The sequence below is a fragment of the Aptenodytes patagonicus genome, chromosome 1 (assembly GCF_965638725.1).
Source record: "Aptenodytes patagonicus chromosome 1, bAptPat1.pri.cur, whole genome shotgun sequence".
Lineage (NCBI taxonomy): Eukaryota > Metazoa > Chordata > Aves > Sphenisciformes > Spheniscidae > Aptenodytes > Aptenodytes patagonicus.
The window spans coordinates 160,331,744-160,359,011 of record NC_134949.1 but is presented as its reverse complement, the minus strand read 5'-3'; the positions used below and the strand labels follow the sequence as shown (position 1 = coordinate 160,359,011).

At 40.3% G+C, this 27,268-nt stretch overlaps 1 protein-coding gene across 4 annotated transcripts in view; it reads left to right on the top strand.

The window, feature by feature from the left end:
• The window catches only part of ARHGEF7 (Rho guanine nucleotide exchange factor 7), a 129,066-nt gene that overhangs the window by 39,873 nt on the left and 61,925 nt on the right, over positions 1-27,268 (top strand). For 3 of the 4 annotated variants that reach the window (XM_076360892.1, XM_076360895.1, XM_076360912.1), the window contains exons 3-5: positions 11,481-11,565; positions 15,810-15,940; positions 18,461-18,662. In XM_076360892.1, the coding sequence (XP_076217007.1) occupies positions 11,481-11,565; positions 15,810-15,940; positions 18,461-18,662 (418 nt within the window). Of the gene's footprint in view, positions 1-131; positions 400-11,480; positions 11,566-15,809; positions 15,941-18,460; positions 18,663-27,268 lie in introns of those variants that run through there. The other variant, XM_076360904.1, reaches the window with a different exon arrangement.

Sequence of the window (27,268 nt, the reverse complement as noted above, 5' to 3'; positions counted from 1 at the left end):
GCTTACCTAGACCTGTGCCACGTGTCTTGCCCTTAGGTGTCTGCCTCTCCCTTCATAGGGATGACTTGGCTGCTGGCCTGGCAGCTGCTGAATGCCCTCAAGTTACAGGCTGTTGCATTAAATTAGCTTCAGTTTTCTCTTCCTCGCCCGAAGATGCTGGGCCCTCCAGCTGCCCTGCTGCTGCTTAGGCAGCTCCACTAGCCCTGCAACAGGAGGAGTGGTCAGTCACCAGAGCCTCGTCCCTGCTTCCTGCATAAAGTCCTGTGCCTGCTCTTTCAAAATGGGTTTTATAAATGGTGGAGGATCCTGGATCACATTATTGCAGGTGCCTGGGAGAGAGGGAGAGATCCAGCCCTAGGCTCCTTTTTAACAGTATTTTTACTGGCTGAAATCAAAATGGTAAGCTATGAATCGAAAAGGGTAAGCTATGAATCGAAAAGGGTTTGCTTGGGAGGAGCTGTAGCTCAGGGGGTGTGCATGCAGTTTTGTGCTCTTCAGTGAATTTTTAAAATGGAAGTATTGAAATGAATTCACCCTGATCTAACTGAAACCTGAAATCTTGGTTTTGGGGGCTTGTTCATTTCTGCTAACTATTTTGGAATTACTTTTTTCCAGTTTGTAATTATAAATGAAAGCTTCAGTAGGCTTTATGGAAATTCAGTAAGCCTTTTCTTAATTTTTGGCACTTTCCACAGTATATTCAGGAAGGAATATGATTTCTGATAAATCCCTTCGTACCAGAAGGGTGTAACGCTCCTTTTTTTTTTCCTTTCTTTCTTGTGTTTCTGTTATCTTTCTTTTTCCCTCTCCCACTTTTTTCTATGCATCTAATCATGCTTAGCCAAATTCTGACCCATGCCAGAAATCTTAAAATAGCAATTCCCCTTCAGTCTTTCTATTCCATCTACTAATGCATATTTAATGCTACAAGCATTTTCCTGTTTCTTCTGTTAATATGTTTATTTAAAAAAGTGTGTGCACACAACAAAATGAGACTCCTAAGCATGCTGATAAGCGGTAGGTGAAATAGTGTGTTTGAGGTCAGTGGGGCTGTTTTTGTGGCTTGTGCTTTGTAGTTTGTTCTCCATTGATACTGAATCTGTGCATCATCTGATCACTTGGCTGTATGCATTTGTTCCAGATGAAACGTGAGCATGTGATAGCATTTAAGTTGTGGTTAGAGCACGTGGTAGCGTAGTAGAACAGCCAGCAGGCTATTTTAAGAGGGCAGATGATAACCTCATGTAGTACAAAACCTTTTGCAGTAAGATGACTCCTTCCCCCTGCCCCCAACTCTTGCTCTCTGACATGCTCTGGGTGTGTCTGTGTCTATGAACACTCCTGTTTAAAACAAGAAGTCTGTCTCAGCAATCTTACTATGTGTCTGTGATACTTTGATTTGATAGTAGTGACTTAAACTGGTATTTAGCTACTATTTTCCCTGTTTTGCAAAGGGAGAGCTGAATTGCAGGTAACACTACCTGTTTTGGACCTAGAGAAGTTGGTTTTCCTAGTTTGTTTGGGTTTTTTTCCCAAAATTTTTCGTGATAGAAATTAAGCTTTTGCTGCATTATATAGGCCTCTTCTCACTCCATACAGCATGGCTTTTAAAACTAAGTTGATACTACAGAAATTAGTTGAGAAATGTTGGCAGAACATGTATCTAGACAGAAGGCATCTGAAATCAGTTATGGCAAGCCATCCTTTTTGTGTTTTTAGGTAAGAGGATGGAGATGTTCACAGTTTAGCTGATGTGTACTTCTTTATTTTAGAAAATAAATCTAAAATTCAAGTGTTCCAAAAGGAGACATCTCCCTTCCTAATGTTTGAAACCTAGTTGCAAGTTTCCTGAATATATCAACTCCCTCTTCCTTAGGAACTGGTTTATTCTGAGCCTTAAAAAATTCAGTGTGTCACTAATGAGTTCAGCCCTTGGCAGTTTGTAAAACCTTGCACAGAGATGATTCAGTTCTGAATGTTTATGTTCAGGATCTGCTTTCAGACCCTGGCCAGGCCGGTTGGGCGGCCTGTTTTGGTAGTCTTAAGAGACTGTCATTGTCCTGTCATTTTGATTTCTGCCGTGGCTACGTGTGAGCTGCTTGAGGTCAGTCTTCATTTTCAGTGCTCTCGATAATTTCAGTTAGCATGAAGTCTTCATCTGGCGTTTGTGCAGAGTCATTTTTTGCATTGTTCTTTCATTAAAGCTTTTTCCTAACTTGTTTCTTTCTAACTTATTATTGGGGAAAAAAGAAAAGTCAGGAAGAAATTGTATGAAATGATGGAGCCATAATGTATGTTTATACTTTAAGATGGGAAACAGTTTGCAGATTCCATTACAGTAACTCTGCTTGCAAGTATGACATTTATCTATAAATTATGGAGGAGAAGGTGGATATCTGCCTGTGAACTTTACGTAGTACTTCAGGGCATGAGAGACACCCTCTAAACTGGAACTCAGGAAGGCTTGTGTTCTTCATGCTGCTCTGTCACGGTGGTGTTGAATGGGGTGGTGGAAGGATAGGTGCCCAACAGAGTCTGAAGTAGCAGAAGCTGTGGGATGAAGGAGTAGCTTCCCAAAACCAGGATTTACTACTGTGATTTAAAAAAAGAAAAAAGTGTGGCCACTCAAGTGACCAGCCACTCCCATGACTTGCAGTTGTTCACATGTAATGGGAATCAGTCTTGCAAACGTGACCAGCTGATACTGTTGCAGACATCACCTGAATTTAAGACCAAAATCTGCCATTTCTTTTTTTTTGTAATTGCAAGTTATTGACAAACTGATTCAAACTAATTATCAGCATCTGTCTCATAGAAAGGCTTAAAAACTGACTTCACAGGCTTTCTCCTGCTACAGGGATCTTTAATGAACTATTCGTACAAGAAGAAACTGGTTTCATTAAGTATAAGCGTCTACTCTGAGGCATGATCCTGGAGTAGGTGTTAGTATTGTTCTTGGGGGGGAAAAAGCAGGACCTAGAAGCTGCTTTTCTTCTCTGCAGCCTGTTTCTTTTGGGAAAGTCTCCTGTTAGTTCTGTGGGTTTTACTGTTGTTGCTTTTGTTTCTGAAACTTGGGCCAGCCTTTTTATTAGCTGTGGCACTGTATCCAATCCCCATGGCAGTTTTGGCTCCTAGTCCACTCACACCCTTTGGTGCTAAATAAGTTTGTCATCTGTGGTGTCTAAAAGAAATGCTATGAAAGCAGGAGCCTTCTTTTTAGCAAAAGGTTACTGACACATTGCAATTTTTCTGTATATCTATGCTGATAAGCACTGTAGAAGTATATGTTGGGTTTTTTTTTTTTCATTACAGGGTCAGATGACACAATAACTTTCAGGAAGAAAAATACTTTGACACTTGAGAAACTTCTTGCTGGTTTCTTGCGAGGCGGTTCTGTCAGTGCAGAGACTTGAGCTTTGACGTCTGGAGCATTGCGAGGGTCCATGGCTGGCTTAGTAGAGCACAGAAGATTAAGTAGAACCCATCAGCAAATTTAGGAAATTAATTTAACTTGTAGTTAACCGAGCACCTAGTCTTGGTCATCCAAATGTATCATTGTTATTCTGTACAACAGGCCTTCATCTAAGCAGGTGGACGTTGTACTCCAAGACGAGTGAAGTGCCTGGGTCTAATTTTTACACCTCATTCAAATGCCTTTGGTTCTTTCATTCGTAGGAGTTGGACCGTTGGCAGAAGCATAAGGCGGAGCTTTCAGTTCTTATTTTTAGAAAGAAAAGCCAGTTATAGTTCAGTCGGATATCCTTCACCTTTCACTTGTGCTTTTCCCCAGAACATGTAACTATTTAACCATGTCCTTGTTTATCAGGTGCGCTGGCAGTCTGTGATGGCTTGTGCACTTATTAGCCAAAAATTAATTTTCACCATTTTTATCACTGAGTGCTTACTCTGCTTCATAGCAGAGCTGTCTGTATTTATTTCCAAGCATATACTTTGTGGTTTTTTTCTGTCCTGTGTGTTGTGTGTCTTACACGCAGTATTCCCCATGGTTTTTGGCCTGGATTTCCACAGCTGTGTTTCCTGATTTATTTTAGGAGGGTAGTTTACATAGTTCTTGCCTGTGTATATCAGAAAGAGAGGTGAGTTTTACTGGGCTAATCTTCCTCGGGGTATGTTTCTGGCCAAGTTTCCCTGTCGAGGTGCCTCTCTTCATTGGCACTAGAAGGTGCTTATGCAACTGCTTTGTTCCGGCTAAACAAGTAGGTGTAACCTGTTGCATTGGCAAGTACCGAGGCATCTCAAATTCAGTGTCCCAATCAAATTTTATCTTTGGTAATTTCATTCCGACAACTTTTATTTTTGCCTGTAGTTCCAGGAGTGTGAGCTTCCTTAAGCCTTAGTACTCAATCATGTATTAATACTGTATGCCACTGAATGTCTCTCTCTCAGTGGCAGCTGAGATTGTCACTGTGTGGTATCATCTATAAGAGTCAAAATCTACAAAGCAATTTGGAATTGATTTAGGATGAAGGTGTGAGATGTAGTTCTTGTTTTGCTGTGCAGGTAGAAATTTGGAACAGGCTTATGTTTCCTTACATGCTTATACAAGTGTAGGCAGTGCTAACCTTTCTATTTCTGTTTTTTAAATTACTCCTTGGTTTGCTACTACTAGAAGTTTAGAGTTAAAAATACCAAATTCTACGACTTTCTTACTAAAGAATTCATTTGAAGATGCTAACTTGCTGTGTTTACATTCTAAAACAATAAACAAATTTGGAAAGCTTCAGAAATCGTACAGTTCATCTCCAGAAAGGAACCTGGTATTTCTTTGTGTAGATTTTTTTCATGCCATTTTTGCTGGGGTTGGTGAAAAATAAGTTGTATATGTTTAGTTTTGGCAATGTTTAGATGTTGACTTTGAAGCAGTGGCTTAGGTAAAATGTTATGTAGTATTTGAAGTTAATGATCTGCAGAATCATTAGTGTTTTGATGCAGCTGGTTTGGGCAAAAAGTTCTTGGAGCTGGAAAACTTTAGTACATTTTCAGGGACTCTAAACTCAACAAGTTTTTGGTTTTTTCTTTTAACCTTTGTCCACTTCAGATTTGTGTCATAAATGTGTGTTTGGATACATGCATGTGCACACAGATGTGCACATAGACACTACAAACTTCCATATGCATTTTTATTGCTGGTTGTGCCTGTTTTTGTAGATAAGATGTTAGGTCTTAAAAGTATTACTAGCTGTAGGAATTAAATAAAGCTTTCTAGGTGATGTGGTGTTTTTAGTACGATTAAGTTTTTACTTTTGAGTAACAGGTTTAGATGAGCAGTAAAATTTATTCCAGATCTCGTCTTAAGTTTTATATATTCTTTACCACTGAGTTTTAATTTCTTGTGTGAACTGGTACCAAATCACACAGAAATGCTGCGCTGCAGGTCTGTTCTCCCAGTTATTTTCAAACTTTTCCTCTTGTCTTACTCTTTAATTTTTGAAACAGAAGTTAATTTTTTTTTTAGCTCTCCCTTGTGCTGTGCATACTAGATTTGGGCAACATTATGCTTCATAGAGATTTCCAGAACATTTGTAATCATCTCTTCTTCTCCCCCCTTCTCTTCCTCTCTCAGTTGTCATAGTTCCCTGCTTTTCTTATCTCTCCTTTTACTGCTGCAGCTTTCAGATGATAATTCACGGCTCGAGGAACAGCTGCTGCATAATAGCTGAATGAGACTCAGCTCCACTTTCAGCTGACCTAATGTGAGAATAAATGAAGAAATTCGTGCTTTGCGTGTAGGCTTACCTACGGGACCTTTTTTCCATCTTGGGCGTATTAGGTGTCATCGTGGGAAGGTGGACTGTGGATGGCCTCCGTGGCTTCCCCTTGCCAGCTGCTCTAAGGGGTAGAAATACGCTGGGGGTGGTGGCGCAACGAAGTGAGGTGTTGGAGTTCTTAATGTTTTTCAAGAAGGTCACCTGTTTCTAACTGTGAGTTGCTTTTTTTTTTCCCTACCACTTGTTTATTCATGCTCCTATGGCCAAAAATGCTGCAGCCTGTGCACTAGGAACAGGTGGAGTGACATGTTGCACGTGGTCATGCTGTGCTTTGCCAAGCCGCCCTGCTCATTTCCTTTCATTTCCTCTGGGTGAGCAAGCCAATGTTCTTGTAATCTTTTGTGCTAGGGGCCCGAGGCCACCAAGCTGAGCTGGAAAGTGTCCTGCCAGTTTAGTACACGCAGCCTAGGGGTTACAGCTTATTTTGGGGCTGGCTGGTGAGGTTAGCAGTGGCAGCCCTATCTGTGCTGCACAGATGTCTGGGCTGCTCATAAGTCAGCTTCTCAGCTGCTGCAGTTTATGGTGCAATGCTGTAAAGAAAGCTGTCATCTATTTTTGTTAGATGCTTAAAATGTTAATATTCACTGGGAATACTGTACCTGTGTATATTCAAGGCACTAGTCTAGCAAGGAAATACTTGCTAAGAATAACCTTTCTATTTTACTCTTAACCAATATATGAACTTTTCTTACTATGACTGTTAGATACAGCCTTACTGATGCTCGGGTGGTTTAAGGATACAAGCAAATTAAGACTGGTAGAAGACACATTTGAAGAAAAAGTGTGTGTCTGGAAGCTTGGCTGAACGACCACCGATTCCGTGTGGGCCCCCCTCCCCAAGTTGTAGACCTTGCTTTATCAGGATAAATACCTTAATTTAAAATATTTCCTCCATAACTGGCTTCTGACTTAATGGGCTAGAAGGGAGGAATAAAATAGTATAAAGGATACCTGAGGCCTTGAAACTTACTGATTTGAAGAAAAGAATGCTGCTGCAGGCTTACTGTATGCCTTAGTCTGCTCTCACCACGCATATTCCCAACCTTATTTGCAAATTTCCTTTTCCTTTCACTAATTCCTCAGTTAATGTTTTTCCAATTTCAGTAGGTACTGGTTGTTGCAGGGGTATGAGGGATGAGCATTGCTATGTTAGTTTTATTTCCTTATTGCTATTAGATCATAAACACCATTTGAAGTCTCCATCCACTCAGGGTTAGTGGTTTAGATGACTTAAAATGACCTGACTGTATTACCGTGGCCATTTTGAATGTGATGGAGTTTAAACAGATGCATGCAGAAGTCATTCTTGTTTTAAAATGAGAGGGTGGATTTGGTAGTTGAACGACCAGTGTGTGGATGAAAGGGATCTCTAAGGCATTTCATTTGGTGTTTAAGAAATGTCGGTGATGGAAAAATCAATATGGCTCATTATGAAATGAATTTAAAAACTGGCTAATTAATAGGCTTGAATACAATTACAAATGTGGAATGACTATCCAGTGTATACCTTGTTATAGGGGATTTGCTGCCATTGGTACTCAACCATGTTATTTAATATTTCATTAATGACCTGGAAGAGGTCATAAAATTGTTATCAATAAAGTTTGCAGCCAATTGAAATCCTAGGGGCAAAAAATGGAGGCATAGTTATGGAAAGTCAGGCTTGTGTATTGGGAATTGGTGGGGGGTGTGGAAAGGGAAGCCAGAATATGTGGGTCAGGGTAGGCAATCAGCAGGCTTTGGCAGTCAGTGTCCTGTGACCGACAGGGCCAGCGTGCTCTTGAGTGTATGCGTAGTGTTATAGATCACGTAAGACCCCTTGTTATTAGGCAGTTTGGTCTGGTCTGCTTCTAGAATACAGTATCTGCCTGGGATATTGATGTGTCAGACGTTGAAATCCAGGAGAGAACAGAAGAATGTGAGAAAGATGTTAAAAGAACAGGAAAACAGGCAGATAATAAGAGGCATGCGGGGATGAGCCTGCTCAGTTTGACGTTCATTGATTTCCAGCTAACTATAAATTGCAAAGTGTTTCCAGTGTAAGGCTCCTAATTAGAGGACAGTCCTGGTCTGTCTTTATTTAATAGGTGTGCTTCTGTAAGACATATCTGCAGGTGGTCAATTCTATGGAATTTAAAACAAAGGTATTTTATTTAGTTTAAAAGATTTGGCTTGGCTGGGTCCTCATCTGATGTGATTTATGAAGGTTTTATACTTGCATCCTGACTAATGTTTTATCTGACTGTCTTGGTGGAAGATAAGGATTGGATGAACAAGAGGGTAAACTTCATCACAGGTGGAGTCTCTGCAGAGTTAAAAAAGTTGCCTGGAAAACAAGGGTGTATTGGAACTATTTTTCCATAAAGCCTTGTTTAATGCTATATATGCCTGTCACATAATGTTTAAAAGACAAATCTCAGTATTTCCAAGGTAATATCTTTCTAAGTGTTTGCATTTTTAGGTTTTAAGAGCTGTTGTAAGCATGTGCAAGTTTTAATTCACATTGTGCTTCTGACATGATTTGAAAAGTGGGTTATGCTAGTATTATAGAAGATAATTTAGCATGCAGACCTTGTTAAGTGGTAATAGTTTGTAATATAAAAATAACTTTGCTTGATATTTGGATCTCAAAATTCAGCCTTGATTCTTGCAGTCGCGGAATTGGGGGCGTTGTATGGGGGGGGGGATGTTTGTCATCCAGTGACATTGGATAGGGAAGTTACTGAATGACTCTTTCTTGCATCAAAGAGTCAGTTCTCACATCTGACCTGTCTGTAAATACCAGAATGAAGATGGTAGTCCACATACAAGTTGGACTTCTCTTGAAACCTGGACCAGATTGTTTTCTCTGGCAGTCCCATGGAAGCCCCTCTTAAAGTGTCTCAATGCTTTTACTTACGTCAGAGAGTTTTCAAATGTATTGTGAAATGAGCAAACCTCCACTAAGATAGAAGAAGGGTGCGAGTGGCTTTTTTTGTTGTTGTGTGGGTTTGTTTTGTGGGTGGGTTTTTTTGGTTTGGTTTTTTGAAACAAGGTTTTTATAATCAAGTAGTTGAGTTCATAACGAATTAGCCTCAAAACTTTAGAGCACCTAAGCTTTTTTCCACACTTATCTCTCAGGTTAGTTTATTCTTAAATTTTTGTTAAGTTAGGAGAAAATCTGTCTGGAGGGTGTCATGTCCCCCTCCCCCTCTATCAAATGCTATAATGAACATATAGGCCATGAGCGTGCTGAGGGTGGCTTCCTGTCAGAACTGCTTTATGTAAAATCGCAAGGAAGCAAACGTTTCTCGTATCCTCCCATTGTGTTGTTTCCTGTGAAGCAGCAGACTGGATGCGTGTCCTGGATACAGGCTTTTTTATGGCACTGTACGTGTTGGGATGATCCAATCAAATCATTCTTGGTATCCCCTATAGTCTCAGCATAGCAGGAAACGAGGCTTCCTCGCATCCTGTTGTTCTCCAGTTAGCCTGACTTTGGAGAGCTCTTGGCTCTAGCAGAATCCAGAATGAAGGTGAGCTTGAAATGGATTTAGGATTTTTTTTTTGTAAGTTTAAGTTATAGTTTCTAACCTTTTTCTTAAACGCTCCTTTTTTTTAATAGTTCTCTCTCTCCCCTGTAGTACCTTTCTGATCCAGTTCTGGTGTCTGCACAAGTGTCTCTTTTATTTCCTTTTTTGGGATCAGAGCCATTATTTTGTGATTCTGTTCATACTTATCGTTTGCTTGTTTAAAAGCTACCACAATAAGCATATCGCTAACAGTGAAAATTTTACACTCCTGATGCTTTCTTGTTCCATAACAGCTTCCCCCCCCGCCCCAATTTGAGCAGTGTTTATGCTATCTCCAGTCTGGTTTTGCTTTTATGTATTCTGCTGTCACCTTATTGCTATCTTTTCTCATCTCTATTATAAATTTTGCTATTAATAAAACTTAACATATCTTTAGTCTCTTTGTGCAAAATAAGATAATTTCTTATTTGCTTAGTGTCTTTTTAAAAACTATGTGCACAATAATACTTCCTCATGTTTTCAGAAAAACCCTACAAAATTCACATCTAGGCAATTCCCTGGTCCCTCCTTACAGCTTCAAATAAATGAGTAGTGTTTAGATTTTCTGTAGTCCAGTGAAACTTGGTGAAATAGTTATTTGATTTATTTTATGATTGATAACTGCTTGGAGTGTATTAGTGTTCACCTCTGCTTGATTTTTGCGTCTTTTTTGTGGCATTGCTCTTCTGAGCTGTATACATACTACCCGAGTTTGAGAAATGTCAGCACCTGTACAGCCGAGGTAGAACTGCTGCTCACTGGGACCAGAGATGATCCTCGGTCTGAGGGGGAAAAAATGTGCCTGTTAACATACGCAAGTACCTCATACTGTGCTTCGGGAGATTTTTTTTTTCTTACTGAATAATACTGTCATTAAATGTTTCCCAAATCTGCTCTACCTTTTTGTTAGTAGATCACATAACTAGTCACAAGTGGTCTGGCAGTCCCTTCTGTGGTTACTTTAGGTAGCTTTCATGAAAATTTTCACTTCTCTGGGGTTTAATCAGCCTCCCTGTTTCTCTTCCCGGCCTTCCTTTGTCCCTTCCGGTCTTCTTCCCTGGGAATACAGTTTTCCCTCTCCTGCCTCTGAAGGCTGCTTTCTGGGGTACAGACTTTCTGATAGTGCCTGTGGGATGGGTCTGTTATCAGGAAAATAAACAGGGTTTTGTTGACTTTTTAGATAAAAGCAGCTACACTGCGGGAAACTGAATCTCTTTCTGTTTCTTAAATCAGTTGGAACAACTGTAATAGCTGTCTTTTATTGTCCTCTTTCTAGTCTTGCACAAGGGAATACTGTGACTCCTTTCAACCTGTGCAGAACATTGGGAGAGCTATTTTCATGAGATGAGTGGATTGGATGAGTGTTTCCATTACCTCAGGCAATTATTATGGGTCTCTTTTTTTTAAATCTCCTCTTTTCTCCCTGAAAATCCAGATGTTTAATGTCATCACTCAGCGCTTGAAAGTCACTGGAGTGTTTTCTACAAGGTAGTTTGAGATTTGGATCTCTCTCCTGCAGTTAAAAAATAAAATAACCCCCAGCTTTCATCCCTCCCTTTCCCAAACCTCATTCTCCATCTAACCTATCCAGCAAATTCACTCTTCGTAAAATTCATTAATTTTCAGGAATGCTGCCTTCCTCTGTGTCTTGTAGAATAAAGAGATAGCGTGTACGTTGTTGTAGTACTTTTTAAAGTATTTGTAGTAATTTTAAAAATATTTTATGAACAGTCAGGTACTGTGCCTGTGAGCTGCTACAGAAAAAGAAGAGTATGCCAAGAGTAATGGTACCCAGTAACTTTTTTGGCCAAACTGTCTGAGGAAAGCTTTTCTCTTCTGATAATACATTTTATTCAACTTTCCTGTAATTTAAATGACACTTGGTATTTTTAGCTTCTGTTCTTCATTTTTTTCCTCAAATGCAGCCATTTCTATATTCTTTTTCTGTTTAAAAATGAGTTGTGTTTTTTTTTTTTAAAGGGAAAAAAATCCCCACAGTTTTACTGGTCCATGACAGCCACTGAAAGACTGACACCTTGATCAGACAATAGCTTCTACAGTCGTGGTTTGCGTGATAGCATAGACATGCTTAGTTTAAAGGCTTGTTTCTATGACTTATTGTAAGTTCTTTTGTTTTCAGACTTTTGATGCAAATGACCTGTATCAGGGACAGAATTTCAGCAAAGTTCTCAGCTCTCTCGTGGCTTTAAATAAGGTGACTGCAGGTAAGTAGACTCTACTCTGTCCTGGTGCTTGTTTACCTTACCTTCAACTTATGTCAATGTATATTTATACCTGTTGCTGTACTCACGATAAAATGAACATGTGCAGTGTTTTAGAAGAGTTTCTTTGTTGCAGTTTGTTGTTACGACTTTGGCAGTGGTCTCTCTGGATTCTCTCATCTCCTCTTCTGCAGAAGGAAGCTTTGCAGTGGAGCTAAGGCTGAGCCTTTTAGCTGGCAAGAATTCTTAGAAAAAAGCCCCATCTTTTTTTTTTTTTCCTTTTTTCAGTTTGAAATACTAAAGGTTGACTTTTGGCCCACTCTGTCATTCCTGTGTTTGAACACTTCTGCAAATGTTCTTGTCATGTTGTCCCCCCATTCCCCAGCACTGTCCTTTCTTGACAGTAACAAAAGGATAGGCAACATCTCTGATCCCTTTATCCATGTATGTTTCATTGAGGTAGCAACTAGAAGTTACAAACCTCCTACCTCAAGTTCTTTGGGAGGAAGAGAGAGCTGTAGAAATAGCACACAGGTGAGAGGTGTCCATGCTTTGTTGTCAGGTGAGGCTGTACTAAACGATGTCAGCTGGACCCCAGGACAGTCAAGAAATGCTAACATTGGTGGCCCTTTTTGCTGCTCTGTGCTGGGGTTTTACATTGTCAGCAGCAAGTTCCAGTAATGGTTATCAGGTTAGAGTCTGGTGAGAGAGAGGTATTATTTAAAAATGGACCATGCTTGTCAGTTTTTATGTGGGGAGGAAAAGGAAGATAATAGAAAAGTCAGTGGTTGGTCAGTGTTATTTTGTTTAATAATAGTAAGTATCTTGTCGCTTTTATAATACTCCTCTGGTCCGTTACAACAGGGATTTTTTTGTGGCTTTTTTTTCTCCTTGCATCAGAAAACACCCCTTAGGAGTGAGTTTTACAACCAAATTCTTAGTTCTAATGAATGGGCATGGAGTAATACCATTGACAACTTTGAAGCTACTTACACTAGTTGAAGATACTGCCTTTCATCTTAACTGCAAGTGCAAATGTAAACCATTTCAGTACATCTTTAAAGCTGCCGTACACTGACCATAGCTGTCTTTAAAGGGGAGGAAAAGTGCGGCTGTTTGGTCCAGACATCAATAGATTAATACCCACATCAAAAAGCCACAATTGCAGCTGGCCTTGGAAAGGACATAGGCTGATCCCTTTCATGGGAGGGCATGGTGGTATAGAAACCAAAAATCAAAACCACATGCGAACTGTGGTGTTGCCTCATTCCTAGGAGCAAGCAGAGCTACATGAATCTTCCTGACCAACTGTTCTTCCAAACAATTTTCTTTAATTGGGTGACTGTGTAGAAAGCATTTTAAACTCTGTCTCCCTACTGTAGTACTGGAAGGTGGCTTTCAGATCCACATCTGGGTCTGCAAGAATTTCAGGTATACACATGCTCACGCTCCATCAAATTCTTTAAGTTCAGGAGGGGTAGGATCAAGGTACTAGTTGCTGTTTGTAGACAGATAAGGGGAGAGGAACTGGTATAGGGAAGCTGAGATAATGGTGGAAAAGAAGAAAGGGTGTTACAAACCCTGGAAGTCTTTGGATGGATGGATGGATAAAGTGTGAAGCTTCTGTGAAATCTACCAAATTAGTATTTGTCAAACGTGCACATTGTGTTGCCAGTCAAGATTCTTGAGTTTTTAGCAGCAGAGTTGAATTCTTTTCTGACAATAGTCCCATTGAGAAATTCATTGAACATGTTTATTTGGTATTTTAATGGAAACTTTAATGGATACATGGGGCCTGCAAGCCTTTTAAGTCTATCAAAAGTTCAAATTAATTTAAAAGTGTTCAGATATTATTGGTAAAAATACTTGCAATTTGCGTGTGGTTTGTTTGTAATAATTTTCCTTCTCTTCAGCTCAGACACACGCAGTTTCTAATTCAAGCCTCAAAAGGTGCTCTTGTGTTAGTGTATTAGATCTGCTGTTGTGAAATAGAAAATTTTGGGAATCAGGCCACACTTAAACAATTTCTAGGTTGTGTGTTTTAGCGTTGCCCAGAGGCTGGAACACACTGCCATGAGTCAGCCTGATCCTGTTTTCCTAGGTGAACTGTGTCAAGGTATAATGCTGGATTTGGTAGTCTGTCTGTCCTTCGACTTGACTGCAGATAGGAAACTTAGCAAACTGGACATGGAGATGCTTCAGGTTACTTACATCCCTGAAGTGCTCTTAGTTACTGATGGTTATGGCAACTTTAAAGTTTTTGGGAGCATTAGAATTAGCCATAAAGTTACGATTTACAAATGAAGGCTACGATCTATTCTCATTTCTCTCCCAGCAGTCGGTGAAAACAAAGATGTAAGTTCTTTCTGTAATGGACTATAATCGCTAGTGTTTGTATTTATACAAATGCCTTCAAATGCTTTTAGGAAAGCAGGCTCGCAAAGTGTGAGGTCTTTTATGATTTGAATGTGTAATGATACTATCGATACAAAATACGCAACTTAATATGAATAATTCTAATATTGCACTACTTGATGACTAGGGTGTGTATATTTGTAGTTTTTTTGAAGGATAATGATTTTTGAAGGATGACAAAGACTGTTTAAAAAGATGCACCTGAGGAAGGTGTTCTCTGCTCAGTCACTGCAGACTTGGAGCATCCTTTGTCAACACTTTTCTTCTGTGCTCATTGTCCATCTAAAACCCTTTCCCTCTTCCTGCATCTCGGCTGCTGTTAGATGCCGTGCTGAAGTTGAAAGGCTTTTCAGTTAAGATGAATCGAATTCTCCCTTCAGGTTTGATGTGGAACTGTAGATATGCTTTGTTCACCAGTCTCCTCATGGAACTGCACCTACGTGTGTATTTCCCTTTGACCAAAAATAAGTAGGATTGCGTAATTGTTGTCTGCTTTAGTCTGAAAGTAACTGAGAGACTGTAGTTGTGTGCGTGTACCTCTGATGGAGGTAGAGCGTTGGAGGCAAAGCAAACTACTAGGAAAGAGAGTAACTGACATAAAAACCAGGAGAGCAGTTGGGGTGCTTGTGTAGTCTAGTGAAAACATCTTAAGTTTGGGACAGAAAATAGTGCATTGCTTTTGGGGCTTCTTGAAGCTCAGATGCTCGCTGAATGATTTCCTTGTATGTGGGAAAACATGAGGAGAAGGAATGACTTGCATACTCATGCAAAGGAGCAATGTTTGTCTGCTGTAACATGTTACCTGTGCAAGGGCCCTGGGACCATCCCCCTCCTGGGGGTTTGGCTGTGAGGGCTGGGGGAGCTGGTGCAGCCAGGAGCAACCTGTGTCCCACCGTAACGCTGGGAGAGGCTCTCAGCAGCGCTGCGGGAGACCATGGCCAGCACTGACCCTGGCCCTTAGGAGCCGCTTTCGGTGCAGCCCGGCCCCTGTCTGGCTGTGGCCTGCTAATCCGCATGAGGACACCCCACCGTAGGTGGGCTGACACCCTATTCCCAGGGAGGTGTCCGATGTCCGGGGCTGGGGCTGCCCCAGTGTCCAGCTTCCCTGCTCCTGGCTGGGGTGGTGGGATGAGCCCTGCCCTGCCACCCCCTCATTGCCTCCCAGCCCACAAGGACCCCGGTGGCACCCTGACAGCGTGTAATGCTGCCCCTCAGATGAACATCTTGCAAATGGGTGTGCTTCTCAGAGCAGAGAAAAATGAAAGAAGGGAGAGGTTTTGGGGCAGTGTTGTTTTCTTGAGCAAGCAGCTTTCTTCCTTTCTACTCCTCCTATCCCTCCCTCTGCCTCCAAAGAAGAAATAGCTTAGTTGGCAAAAAAGGGATGAGACAAAGGAACATAGGAAAAAAGACAGTGGAAGGAATGTTTTAATTGAGAAGGAGATGGTGGTGGTGGTGGGGAAGAGCTAGGAAACAGATGTGGCTGGCTCTACTTCAAGCAAGTTTTATACATTCAAAATTCTTGGCCACTAGCTAAAATGATGCTGGTTAATTACCTTTAAATAGACTGGTAGTGAGTAGGAATGGAGAAATACAACCCTAACCCTCCTCTTCCTAAACAGCTCAAGTTGTTTTCCTGTCTGTGTGGGGAAGAAACTGCCAGTGTCTCAGGATTTCAGATCATTTATTACTATAATTTTTTTTAATCTTGAATTATTGAGCAACTACAGATACATCGAATCTGCTTAAAGCAAGTGAGTTTTACAGAAGTAAGCAGAAGTGATACGCAGATTTCTCAAATTCTAACATTTACTTTTTTTTTCCCTCTCCTACAGACATAGGGCTGGGCAGTGACTCTGTATGCGCACGTCCCTCATCTCATCGGATAAAATCTTTTGATTCTCTGGGATCCCAGTCTTTACACAGTAGAACTTCAAAACTCTTTCAGGGACAATATCGGAGTTTGGTAAGTTCTAGAAGAAATGAAACATGCTGTGGTGTGATTTTTTTCTCTTTTCTTTTGACAAGATTTATAAGTAAACAATAGCGTAGCAAAGAAACTGTGTTCCCTCTCTTTCGCCTCTGTATTTCAAGCCTGTGACATCCTATTTTTGCAGCTTTTCTTACAATGTTCCAAAATACATGCAGCTTTCTGTGAACTTCTAATTATTCTTTTTCCTCACTTACTGCATATGCAGACAACATGGAGTGGTATCTTATTGGATTTATTTCTTACTTTTCAGTATAAGGACTTGCTTTTTCAAAGGCAAAAATCTCATTTTCTCCATGTCTTTGGGTTTAGGGATGATGATTGAAGGATATTCAAACCTCAGCAAAGGTGGTACTTTTAATGTTGGCAGTATTAGTAGTTATTCCTGTTTTCTGTTATGTTTCAAGATGAATCCTTCAACTAGCTTCAGGTAAATAAGTGGTACGGGCAGTTGTTTTACAGTACAGCTGAAATCAGGATGGAGTACTGTATTGAAACTAACTGTGATGAAAGGTGCTTTTAGTGACTAAAAGGTTTGCAAGGAGGGTTCAGATCCTTACTGTAAACTGCTTTTTCTATGCTTGAAGGAGTCTGTTTTGAACTAAGTGGTGATTGCTGTGTGAAACTTTAAACACAGTGCTCTGCTTAAGGTTTCTTAGGTGTGGTTAGATGTGTGTTCTCTGGTAGCAGAGCCCTTGCAAGTTCTTGCCCTAGGCCACTAATTTCAGCTCCCACTCCGCTGTTCACCACCCACTCAGTTTTGCTGATGCAGCTGTTTGTGAGACTAGCTGTTAGCTGGATTACTGAAGTAATCGGAGTTTTAAGTATTTCTATCACTTTGGTGATCTGAGCAGCTCTGCAGAAAGTTGCAGAAGGGCAGAGAAGTGCAGAAAGGAGGGAAAGAGAGCTAGTGGCCAAACCTGGGAAATTCTTAGTTTGGTTTTGCTGCTGTAGGTGATCAGTTTGGAACTGTTCTCACCAAATTTGTACTCAGTTTCCTCTACTGGAGAGCCATCCTGGCAGAGTAAAGAGACTGTGGTTGATGCCACTGTGCAATGTTGCTGCTTATTTTGTGGCTTTTTACCGTTTACTAAGGCAAAACCTTTTCTCTTGTTGAGCAGTCATAGCGGATGAAAGCACATGATGTACAAGCAGAGGACTAAGGCAGAGGCTCTTGTTTGAAAATGTGCCAGTCTAATTGTCAAACATTGTGACCTGCAGAATCTTGGGGTTTTTTGCATGTTTTCAAAGTTGTTTGCCTCCATTTTCCTACAGTTTCTCAGCCACTAAAAGTCTGATTGTTAAATTGAGTTATGATACAGTTACATGATTGCTGTGGATATGACTTAGGCTGACATGTTATATGATCCCAGCGACATTACGCAGTACATCTTTTAATCATCTCAACTATATAGACAACACGTAGGTGAAATTCTGCTACCTGGATAGCTGACTAGGATTGCTTACACAGTCATTTTCTCACTAAGTTACTTTTTTTAGTAATGCAGGTTTTGATCCTTACTTATGATAGAGACAGACATGATGTATAGTCCTGTTCTCTTAGTTCCAGGGCAAGGGATTGTATTTAGATTATTTAAAGCTGTCCAATTATTTAGCTTTTTTAGCATAAAAGTTTGTCCTAACTCTCATGAAATGCTTAAATGATGGAGATATTCAAAATTGACATCCAAGAACAAAATGCTGAATTCAAACATCATTAATTTGAAAGACTTCTAAGTAGCAGCTATTAACATGGAGTTGTTAAAATAGAGCAATAATCTGCCTGCACATCTGTGATAGGGGATGAGCATATATATATGGACAGCTGCAAGTCTGACATGCTGCAGACTTGCCGCTTTGCTAAACTTGAGGCAAATGATTTGTGAGTACTTACTCAAGGTAAATTGCATAACTGTTTCATAGGTTTTGTGGAAAAACACTGTCCTTCTCTATTGGCAGGCCATGGAGACTTGCACATTCAGGTGTGGAACCTGCCAACCTGATCTGTTACGGGGGGGGGGGAGTTTTAAGCTGCAAACTCTTTATTTATATCCAGAATTAAATTAAACCAAACTCCGTTCCACTCTCCTCCCAGCCTGGAAAGTTTTAGAAAAAAACCTCTCTAATGTAAAGCTGTTGTTTCTTTGCAGTTGCCAAGGGCAGTTCCAATTTATACTATATATAGAAAATAGAATTTGGGGGTTTTTTGAGGGAGTAAGAATGATTCTCATTTTAGCTCTGTCACCCCTTTCTGATTTGAAGGGGCTGTAATAAGACGGTACGCTCCCTGGACTGGTACAAATCCATAGATTAAAAATGACCGAAACACTGGAAATGGCAAATCATCCCTTACAAATGCTTAGAGTAAAAACGTGTGGGGAGTGTTGTGTGTGGAGGAGAGGCTATTTCCATTTCATGGATACTTCTGTTTTTTCATGGAATAATCGTTTAAATCTCTAAAGTGATCTTTTTGTTCTTTGTATTCTCACTTACTAGGACATGACAGATAACAGCAACCATCAGTTGGTGGTGAGAGCAAAATTTAATTTTCAACAGACAAATGAAGATGAACTTTCTTTTTCAAAAGGAGATATTATTCATGTTACAAGAGTGGAAGAAGGAGGCTGGTGGGAAGGAACTCTAAATGGCAAAACAGGGTGGTTTCCAAGTAACTACGTACGAGAAATAAAATCAAATGGTGAGTTTTGAAGTAGAGCATATTTGTGCAAATTCTTGCTTTGGGTAGAGGTTGATAGTTGGTTGATTCATTAAAAAAGTGTAATGCTTTTTGTTTAAGCTTGACTGTATTTACTGAACTTCATTCACAGTCATCATTAATGCTCAGGAACTCATACTCCCTCACCCCAGTTTGCTATATAGAGTGGTCTGGGACTTCTGAATTAACAGTGAGCAGGCAGAAAACTCCCCCATTCTGTTTGCTTGTCTGTCTGTGTCACAGTCTGCTCTGACTTCCTCGGTCTGAATTCCTAGAATGCTGGATTTTGGCTCTGATGCTGACATACTTTGAATTGGTGCTTTGGGTTTAAATAGTGAGAGATTTCCTGCAAATCTCTAAAAACAACGAAAAACCAAACCGAAACAAACCCCCCAAAACCAACAACCAACTACACCAAAAAAATCTCTAAACATGTCCCATTACTTAGAAGCAAACAAACGCAGGAAAAATGCCCGATTCTACTGAAATGTACTAAAAGTTAGAGACAGTTTTTGAAAGACAATGTGTTTGTGATTTTTCTTTATTGTTCATGTGCCTTCAACTTTTCTTTACACAGGCTTCACTCTTCCACTGAGGTTTTATTTTGAACTTCATACAGTGAAAGTGCCCTCTGTAAATGTCATCTTCATGACTGACTATCAGAACTAACATTGCCTTTTAATCCACTGGGACCTTGACATGGGTGACATCTTCTCTCTGTCTGTCTCTCTCTTTACTGTCTCTGCTTGCTTTCAGAGACTGGGGATAAACCTAGTAGGATAAAACTACACAGGGATTCTGAGAACCTTTACCACTCTTTCCCTTGTCACAGCTCCAGTGAAAACACACATCTTTTTGGCCATGCTAAAATCATTGGCATGACTTTTTTTTTTAGGCAGCCATACAGATGCATGATTGCAAACTGAAGTTGTGAGGGTAAAACTCCATTTTTAAACTTATTCTTTCTCCTCCAGTTGCTTGCTCCTTATTTTCTTCCTTGATTTGCTATCTACAGTCCATTTTTGCAGAATGCTAGAGTCTTAGATCTGTAACTTCGTTGTCATTTTCAACTAGATCCTCTTAAGCATAGTCATGATGTAAGACTTAGCTTTAATGTTCTTCAGAGATCTCTCAGACGTAGCTTATCCTGAAAAACAATTCCTGAAGCCTGTTTTTTTTCTTGTCTGTAGTGTTACAGCGGTCTCTTTCAGCCATGATGACTATCTTGTCCCATCGTTATTCATTTAACACATGGCTGCAGAGGTCTTGTTTGGATTTCATCAGTTTTGATCTCTTTTGACTCCTGAAACTGGAACCTGGGTCAGCAGTTAGGCTCCAGAATGGGAGTAGCTTTTAACAGTGAACATAAGAGAACCAAAAGTTGCCGGCAACTGAAATTAAGGTTGTTCTTGTTTTTTTAAGAATACTCCACTTGGGTGAAGTAACTTGCCTAAATAGGCAAGCCAACAAGCTGTGGGGCCAAGGTTAGTACCAAGTGCAATTTGATTCTTGCCAGTCCTTGCAACCCTGTCTGATTCCTGGGGGCTGAGATGAACTGCTTCCAGTCCCTGGTTTAACTTTCACTTCTCAACATCAGAAAAGTTTTCTGCTAAGCTATTCTTTTCCCTCTGCTGTATAGGTATGTTCCCTGTGCTACAAGGGTTTGCTCCTTCTGGCTTCTGCGAGACTTCTTGCATTCTTGGAGCGCACTCTCATATGCTCAGTTGCTTCTATGGAAGGGAATATGTGCCTGCACTTTTCTCTTTCTCAGGAAGTTGAGTTCATTGCTTTTGTTTTCTGTGCATTTACTGACTATTACAAAGTTAAAATGACTGACCCGCAGGTCTCTAGCTTTCTCTGTTCTCCTCCTTCTTTTTAAAGACAATTACTGTGTTTGGCCTTTTCCAGTACTTTATGGAACTTCACTTGTCCTCTGCGGTTTCAAACATGGATGTAGCTAGTTCTCTTACTGCCAAATCAGCATAGCAGGTACTGTTTAATTTATCAAAATACTAGTTTTAACCTGCTTTTATGCCTGTGTAGGTATGTGTTTGAATTGTCTGAAGTTGACCTTTTTATAATGAGGATGGGCGGGTGGTAGAAGGAAGCATGACATATTAAGAGCTTCTTGATGTCTGTTAATAACTCTTCTTCCCTACTGAGTTGCAGATCAGCTTTCCCTCCTGATGTATGTATGCTATGGAATATTTGTTGCTACTACCCTTATGTCCATGTTAGTTGTATTTCAACTGGTGGCCTGACTTTTTCTAGTTACTTTTGCTTCTTTTTGTGTGTTTGAGGTCACTGTAGTATGTGCTATTTGATTATGTCAATTTGCATCTACTTCTCCTGTTCTTCCTTTGAGATGCCCCTGACTTTTAAAGGACTTGTCGGTCTTACGAGCCTTTTTCCTTTACACTGTCACTAGTGGGAATCTTTTTTTTTACCCATATTTTTAAGTTTACTGAATTCTTCTTACTTGAAGTCCATTGTTCTCATTTTGCTGCTCTTTTGGGTTTTTTTTCCCCTTTTCTTGGTTGTTTCCATGAAATTTGTTACGAACATTTCTATTCTCAACTGATCTCTGCTTTGTGGGTATTGTTGAAGGTGATAGAGAGGGCTTTTCTATAATTCTCCTCCCTTCTGTATCAAAGCGCATTGCCACTGCGTCCTGAGGTTGGACTTCCTTTGTTCTGCTGTCCTTGTTGAAACAGGAACATAGTGCCGTTTACCACAAAGCTCTGGAGTTACATGAATGGCTCTGGTGTGTGTTTATGAGAAGTTTCATCTAGGCTATATGTATGGGTTGACAATCTCTGTTGCACTCCTGTGCCCCTGCTCATTTTTGCTAGTCTTCGTTATAGACTGGTTGACATTTTTTGAGTTGATAGTCTTTCACTGTCCATTTTTCTTGACTTCCTGGCAACTATATATACATCACTTTAAGATTTTCCTAATTCAGAAATGTTTTAAGAGCCTTTATGCTTTGAGCATGAGGTTAAAACATAAAAGTGCTTTTTTTTTTTCCCCGATGTATTTTAAAATGCACTAGTAGAACTTGCTGTCTTGCAAGCTCAAATTCAGAATGTTTTCTGTCAGTGTTATAATGAATTCTTTTAAAAAAGATCAGGATAGGATTGTTGAAATACTTGCTCTTGATTAAGGTCTCTTTGTGAACAAAATATTAATCCTGGACATCTAATTGGTTTTCAAAATACTCTGTAAAATGTTCTGGCATTGACAGTATGACTCCACCCTTCTTTCTTCTCGAATGTGGCTGAAAATACTGCAACTAGTTAGAAATTCTGTATGGGCAACGCTGGGTGTTACCATTTTTGATGATGTGTTATTTGGAGAGCTCCTGGGAAATGGTGGGTTTGATTAAATAAATGCCTTCAGTCTGCTGTAATCTGATGTCGGCAAACTGGGTAACGGAAGAAAGGAAAGAAGTTCTTTATGTATTTGTGTTTTAATTCTCACAAAATCCATAGACACTAGATGTTTAGATCAATGGATTTTTGTTCTAAATTAAAATATTCTCTAATGTCAGATAACTGTTTGCAATACTAGCTTGTACAGTTGCTCTGAAGTTAGATATTCAAGGAAAGGAAGAAAGAGCTAGAAAGAGAAGCTGAAAAATACGGGATAATCTGAGATTATGATGTAGCAGTAGTGGTCTTTCCTGAGAGGAAATTCAGGATAACTGGCTGTATGAAAGAGTTGCCATGAAGGAAATGAATGCTCAGATCTGATGTGCTGGTTAGTAATGGGAACTGCCTTTACCCACATTGCTTCCTTAAAGATTTTAGAAGAAAAGGAAACTGTTACATATATTGCACAAGCAGAGCATGTTACGTGATAAGGTATCTCAGAGTAGCTAAAACATCACAAAGCTGTGCCTGTGTTTACTATGTTGTAACTTGTTTGCTTAGCTATACCAGAATGATTAGTGTTAGCACAGAATGCTAATACGTGTATGAGGTGAGCTATGAATGTTTATAGGAAAGATACTGACAGTAATTATTGAGCAAAGCACAGCATTTAGTTTTCTTAGGCCGGACAATGACTCTGTAAATTTTGGAGAAATAAATTTAGTTGAGATGGAAAATGTTTGTGGTGTTTTTTTTTTCCTTTTGAGTGTGTGTTATTCTCTTCTGTTACGCTTTCTTGACAGGTATGTTAGTATCAGGCCCAGTGCAAATTGCAGTGTTAGTGGTTCTTCTGGTTGGATGTTAAACACCCCCCACCACCACCACCCCCCACCCTTCACCCCACCCCCCCAAAAAAAAGTGTAGGAAAAGGCCAGAGTGTAGTGAAAGAGTAGAGTATCTGCTGTTCCCATCCTGTGGGGCATTTTAGCTTTGGAAAAAAAAAAGGAGAAAAGAAAAAAAGGGGGGGGGGGGGAGAAAAACCCACCAAGAATGCTAGTTTTCCTCTCCCCAACCACATACACTTGGAGGGGTATTTTGTTCTCTTGTCAAGTGTTATTCTACAGGCATAAATAGAATAGAGGTTGGGACCAGTGAATACTTCTAGGGAAGAAGCGTTGGTAGTGTCCACATTGCAGAGTGGAGCATGTTGCAGCAATGCCTGAGCCAGCTTGAGAACTGGGAACAAGTTTAGGTGCTGCCCTCCTGGTGTTGGACTTGAACCGATTAGTCTAGAGAGGCAGAGCTTGCTTGTAGCACTTCACTAATAGGGACCACGTAGCTTTTGGTGTCCCAATTGGCACATCTTTCCTCCCGTACTGTAGGATGAAATAGCCCAAATAGGATCTTTGCATCTAGATTACATACCATAGCCTAGTAATGGCAGAAACACACGGTGATGTTCTTGCAGCAGTAGGGTTGAAATGCTTTAGTAAAGTATGTCCTGAAGGAGTGCTTTGTGGAGTAGCGTGAAGTAGGCTGTTGCATGAAAACAAATACGACATAAACTGGAGACATGACAGAAGAGAGATGGGAGAGAATGTGAGAATGACAAGTAATTTGAAGGCAAGTAAAAGAAATACTTGCATGTAAATGAAAATAGAATGAAACAAAACACTGTGAAGGATTGGGTAAATTGTCCTATTACAGTCACTTAGAAAGGCAGATGTTTGTAGAGGGTAAGGTAATTTCATTTTAGAGAGTTTGTGGCATCTTATGCACACTTAGGGAAAGGTTACAGAAGCAGCTGCTCTAAGTTGTTTTGGTTCTACTGAAAATAATTATTTGCTGGAAGAATAATGTTAAGAAGCCCGTGCCAACCTCCCTCTCCACCCAAAGATGATCTGTTAAGTGAATTCTATCTGGCTTATCACTAGCCACTAGACACTTCAAAGCATTATCAATTGTAGCTGAGTGCAGTTGAATGTAATGCTTTGATGAGGAAAGAAACTGATAGTGGTAACTTACCTCTTGGTTTCAGTCATCAGCTGGATACCATCTCTTCCAGTACTTGAGCAGATGCTTCTTTGCTTTGGATTTGTTTGGATGCTGTGTATGTTTTCAGTGTTAATGTAACAGGTTCACATTGTGACTGGGAGAAGGGAAGAATCTTCTGTATGGGAAAACTTGGTGTCTGTCTCAGGTTGCTGTCTTCCAGTGCTTTGAGAAACAGAGCTTATATGTTGGAATGGGCAAGGTGCCAGGGTTTTGCTAATGTTTCAGAAACCTATGGACTTCATAGCCCTATGGACCTATAAGACCTGTATATGTTCCTGGTATGGGAACCCCAGAATGGGGGTGACACCTGCTAAAATGTTTAATGAATTATGCTGTATGTTTGCAAAAGTACTATAATGTTCTCTCATGAAGGATAATAAATAACACTTATCTTTGTTTATGCTAAGAAAGTGATTTTTTTATGTGCAAGATCAGAATTTTTCTTCTCTGTAATGCATTGTGCAATAAGCTAATTGCAACAAGACTGTTTCTTATTCCTCCTTATGAAGCAAGGCAGTGCTTGGAGGCAGAATACCAGACGTGATAGACAGCTGGACTGATTTGCTGTGTCTAATTCTGTGTTTCTACAATAGAAATGGCCTTTGCATTTTAAAAGCTGAATGTTCATTATGGCTGTTCAGGCAAAATGATTTGAATGTGTGATTCTTTTTTGTGTCCTGTTTTTAAATCTGAATTTGGTCGTGTCTCTCTGATGGATAACTGAATCAGCTGAACAGCTGGTAATATAAATGACTGTATTTCAACAAAAAATCTCCCACTTTCTTCAGCAGCTTAGGAGAAGGAAAAGTTAGGGGAAGAGATGTATTTTTACACCCTTTAAGATAATAAAGTAGCTGGAATTTCTATGTAGCTAGATTTCTATGACTAGTCAACTTTCTCCAGATTAACAAGGGTCAGACATCTGTATTATGATAAAATTCAGTGACAAGTATTTACCGTTTTCCTTAAATAACTCTGGTTTCTCCTTTCATGCTTTTTGGCGCATGATTAATAAACCTTTAGGTATTTAGTGAACCTGAAAGTCACTATAAATTTTAGGATAAGTCAAGAGCTTCCACAGAAAATGAAAGCAAATTACCAAGTTTGTGTAAACTACATAATTTTCATCATTCAGTACAACGAAACAAGTTGTAATTGTCCCATAAATGAGTAGCATTATATATAAATATATAAATGGGTAGCTGTACATACGACATGACTTTAGGTGCTTCTTTCACATTGAGTGTTTCATGACAAATCTGCTTGGGTTTACGGTTTTGTTTTAAGGGGATGGGAGGAGCCGTGTCATTTGGAATTACTTGGCTGTATAGCAGAGCACGTACGTACTGCAGGGCTGGTGGCTGAGAGCATCAGTGTTCCCAGCTGAATAACTGCTGGGGCTAACGGTTTTTGTGCTGTCTGTCGGCTTATAGCTGACTTGGGGGGGGGGATATTAACCAAAAGGATTTTACTGTCATCTCTGAACATGGTAAGGAGAAATGTTTTGCCCATGTTTGGCAGTTTTAAGACCGTATTTTATTTTTAGAATAGCTTCTTTGAGGAGAGTTCCAGTGCAATACAGAGAAAATCCCCTAAAAGATACCACATGCGTGCTCTTGGGGCCTGAGCTGCTCCTTACGGACTGTTAGCTAAAGCCTCAGGTCCAGCCAGCCTGCCCGGCGCTCCTGGCACTGGAGACGGAAGGGTGGCCTGCATCTGTAGTCAGCATGCCTGAGACTGCAGCGTCCATGAGGCCGCAACTGGGCAGCCTGAAGAAGCACTAAATTACCCAGGATACAGTCCAGCAGAGTCTGGTACTACGGGGGCTGTTTTGCTTACGGTGGTGTTTCCCTGGTCAGCTTTACCGTCCATGGGAATTTCCCATAGCTGGCCCTTAGCTTGGCTGACTGGGCTTCTCCTGGAAAGGCAGGTCTGTATTTCAGACTTGCATAATATATTCTTAGTGGCCTGAGGTATCAGGTAAACTAGAGTTAAATTATTCATATATCTTTATTAAAATGTGTTTGAAACAGGAGCTTGCTTTTAAAATAAGGGTAAAACTCTCAGTAGGTATGTTTTGATGATGCTGCTTTTTGGTTGGGTTTTTTTTTTTGACAGTCTGCCACTTTATTGTTTGGATACAAATTACTCAAATGCTTATTTGAAATTTGCATATTAGAGAAGCCTGCTTATTTAAAAACCAAATCAAACACCATAATGTGCTGATAAATAGTCTCACAAGCATTCTCCGTTGGCTGTATGCAAATTCAAGTGTGAGAGGTCAAAAAGATGCTGTAAATCTTCCTTGCTGTTTCGCTAGCATGCAGCATGATGCTCTTGATTGTCTCTCCCCTCATCTTTGCTCCCCTGTGATTGACTTAGAGGAGTGGTAGAGGTGGGAGGGGAGGCTTTAGGTGTGTTTTCTGTGTCTCTCCATTCTGGGAGTCAGCACTTGGATAACTCTCAGGACTGTTGTTTTGATCTTGCAGACTTACGTTGTCCTTCCAGGAAGAGCATGCATTACTGAGGGGTAGATTACTATGGGATTGTAGGAAGGATTGCATTTATTGTTATGATGGACTCTGTTCTCAAGTGCATAAGCATTTTTATTTTTTACTTCATTAACAGTAAAAGATAATTTGTTTTAAAAGATGATAGCCCTCAGCATAAGAAAGACACGGACCTGTTGGAGCGGGTCCAGAAGAGGGCCACAAAAATGATCAGGGGGATGGAACACCTCTCCTATGAAGAAAGGCTGAGAGAGTTGGGGTTGTTCAGCCTAGAGAAGAGAAGGCTTCGGGGAGACCTCATTGAAGCCTATCAGTACTTAGAGGAGGCTTATAAAAAAAGATGGCGGCAAACTTTTTAGCAGGGCCTGTTGCGCCAGGACAAGGGGGAATGGCTTTAAACTAGAGGGGGGTAGATATAGACTAGATATAAGGAAGAAATTTTTTACGCTGAGGGTGGTGAAGCACTGGAACAGGTTGCCCAGAGAGGTGGTGGATGCCCCATCCCTGGAAATATTCAAGGTGAGGTTGGACGGGGCTCTGAGCAACCTGACCTAGTTGAAGCTGTCCCTGCCCACGGCAGGGGGGTTGGACTAGATGAACTTTAGAGGTCCCTTCCAACTCAACCTATTCTATGATTCTATGATTTTCTGGG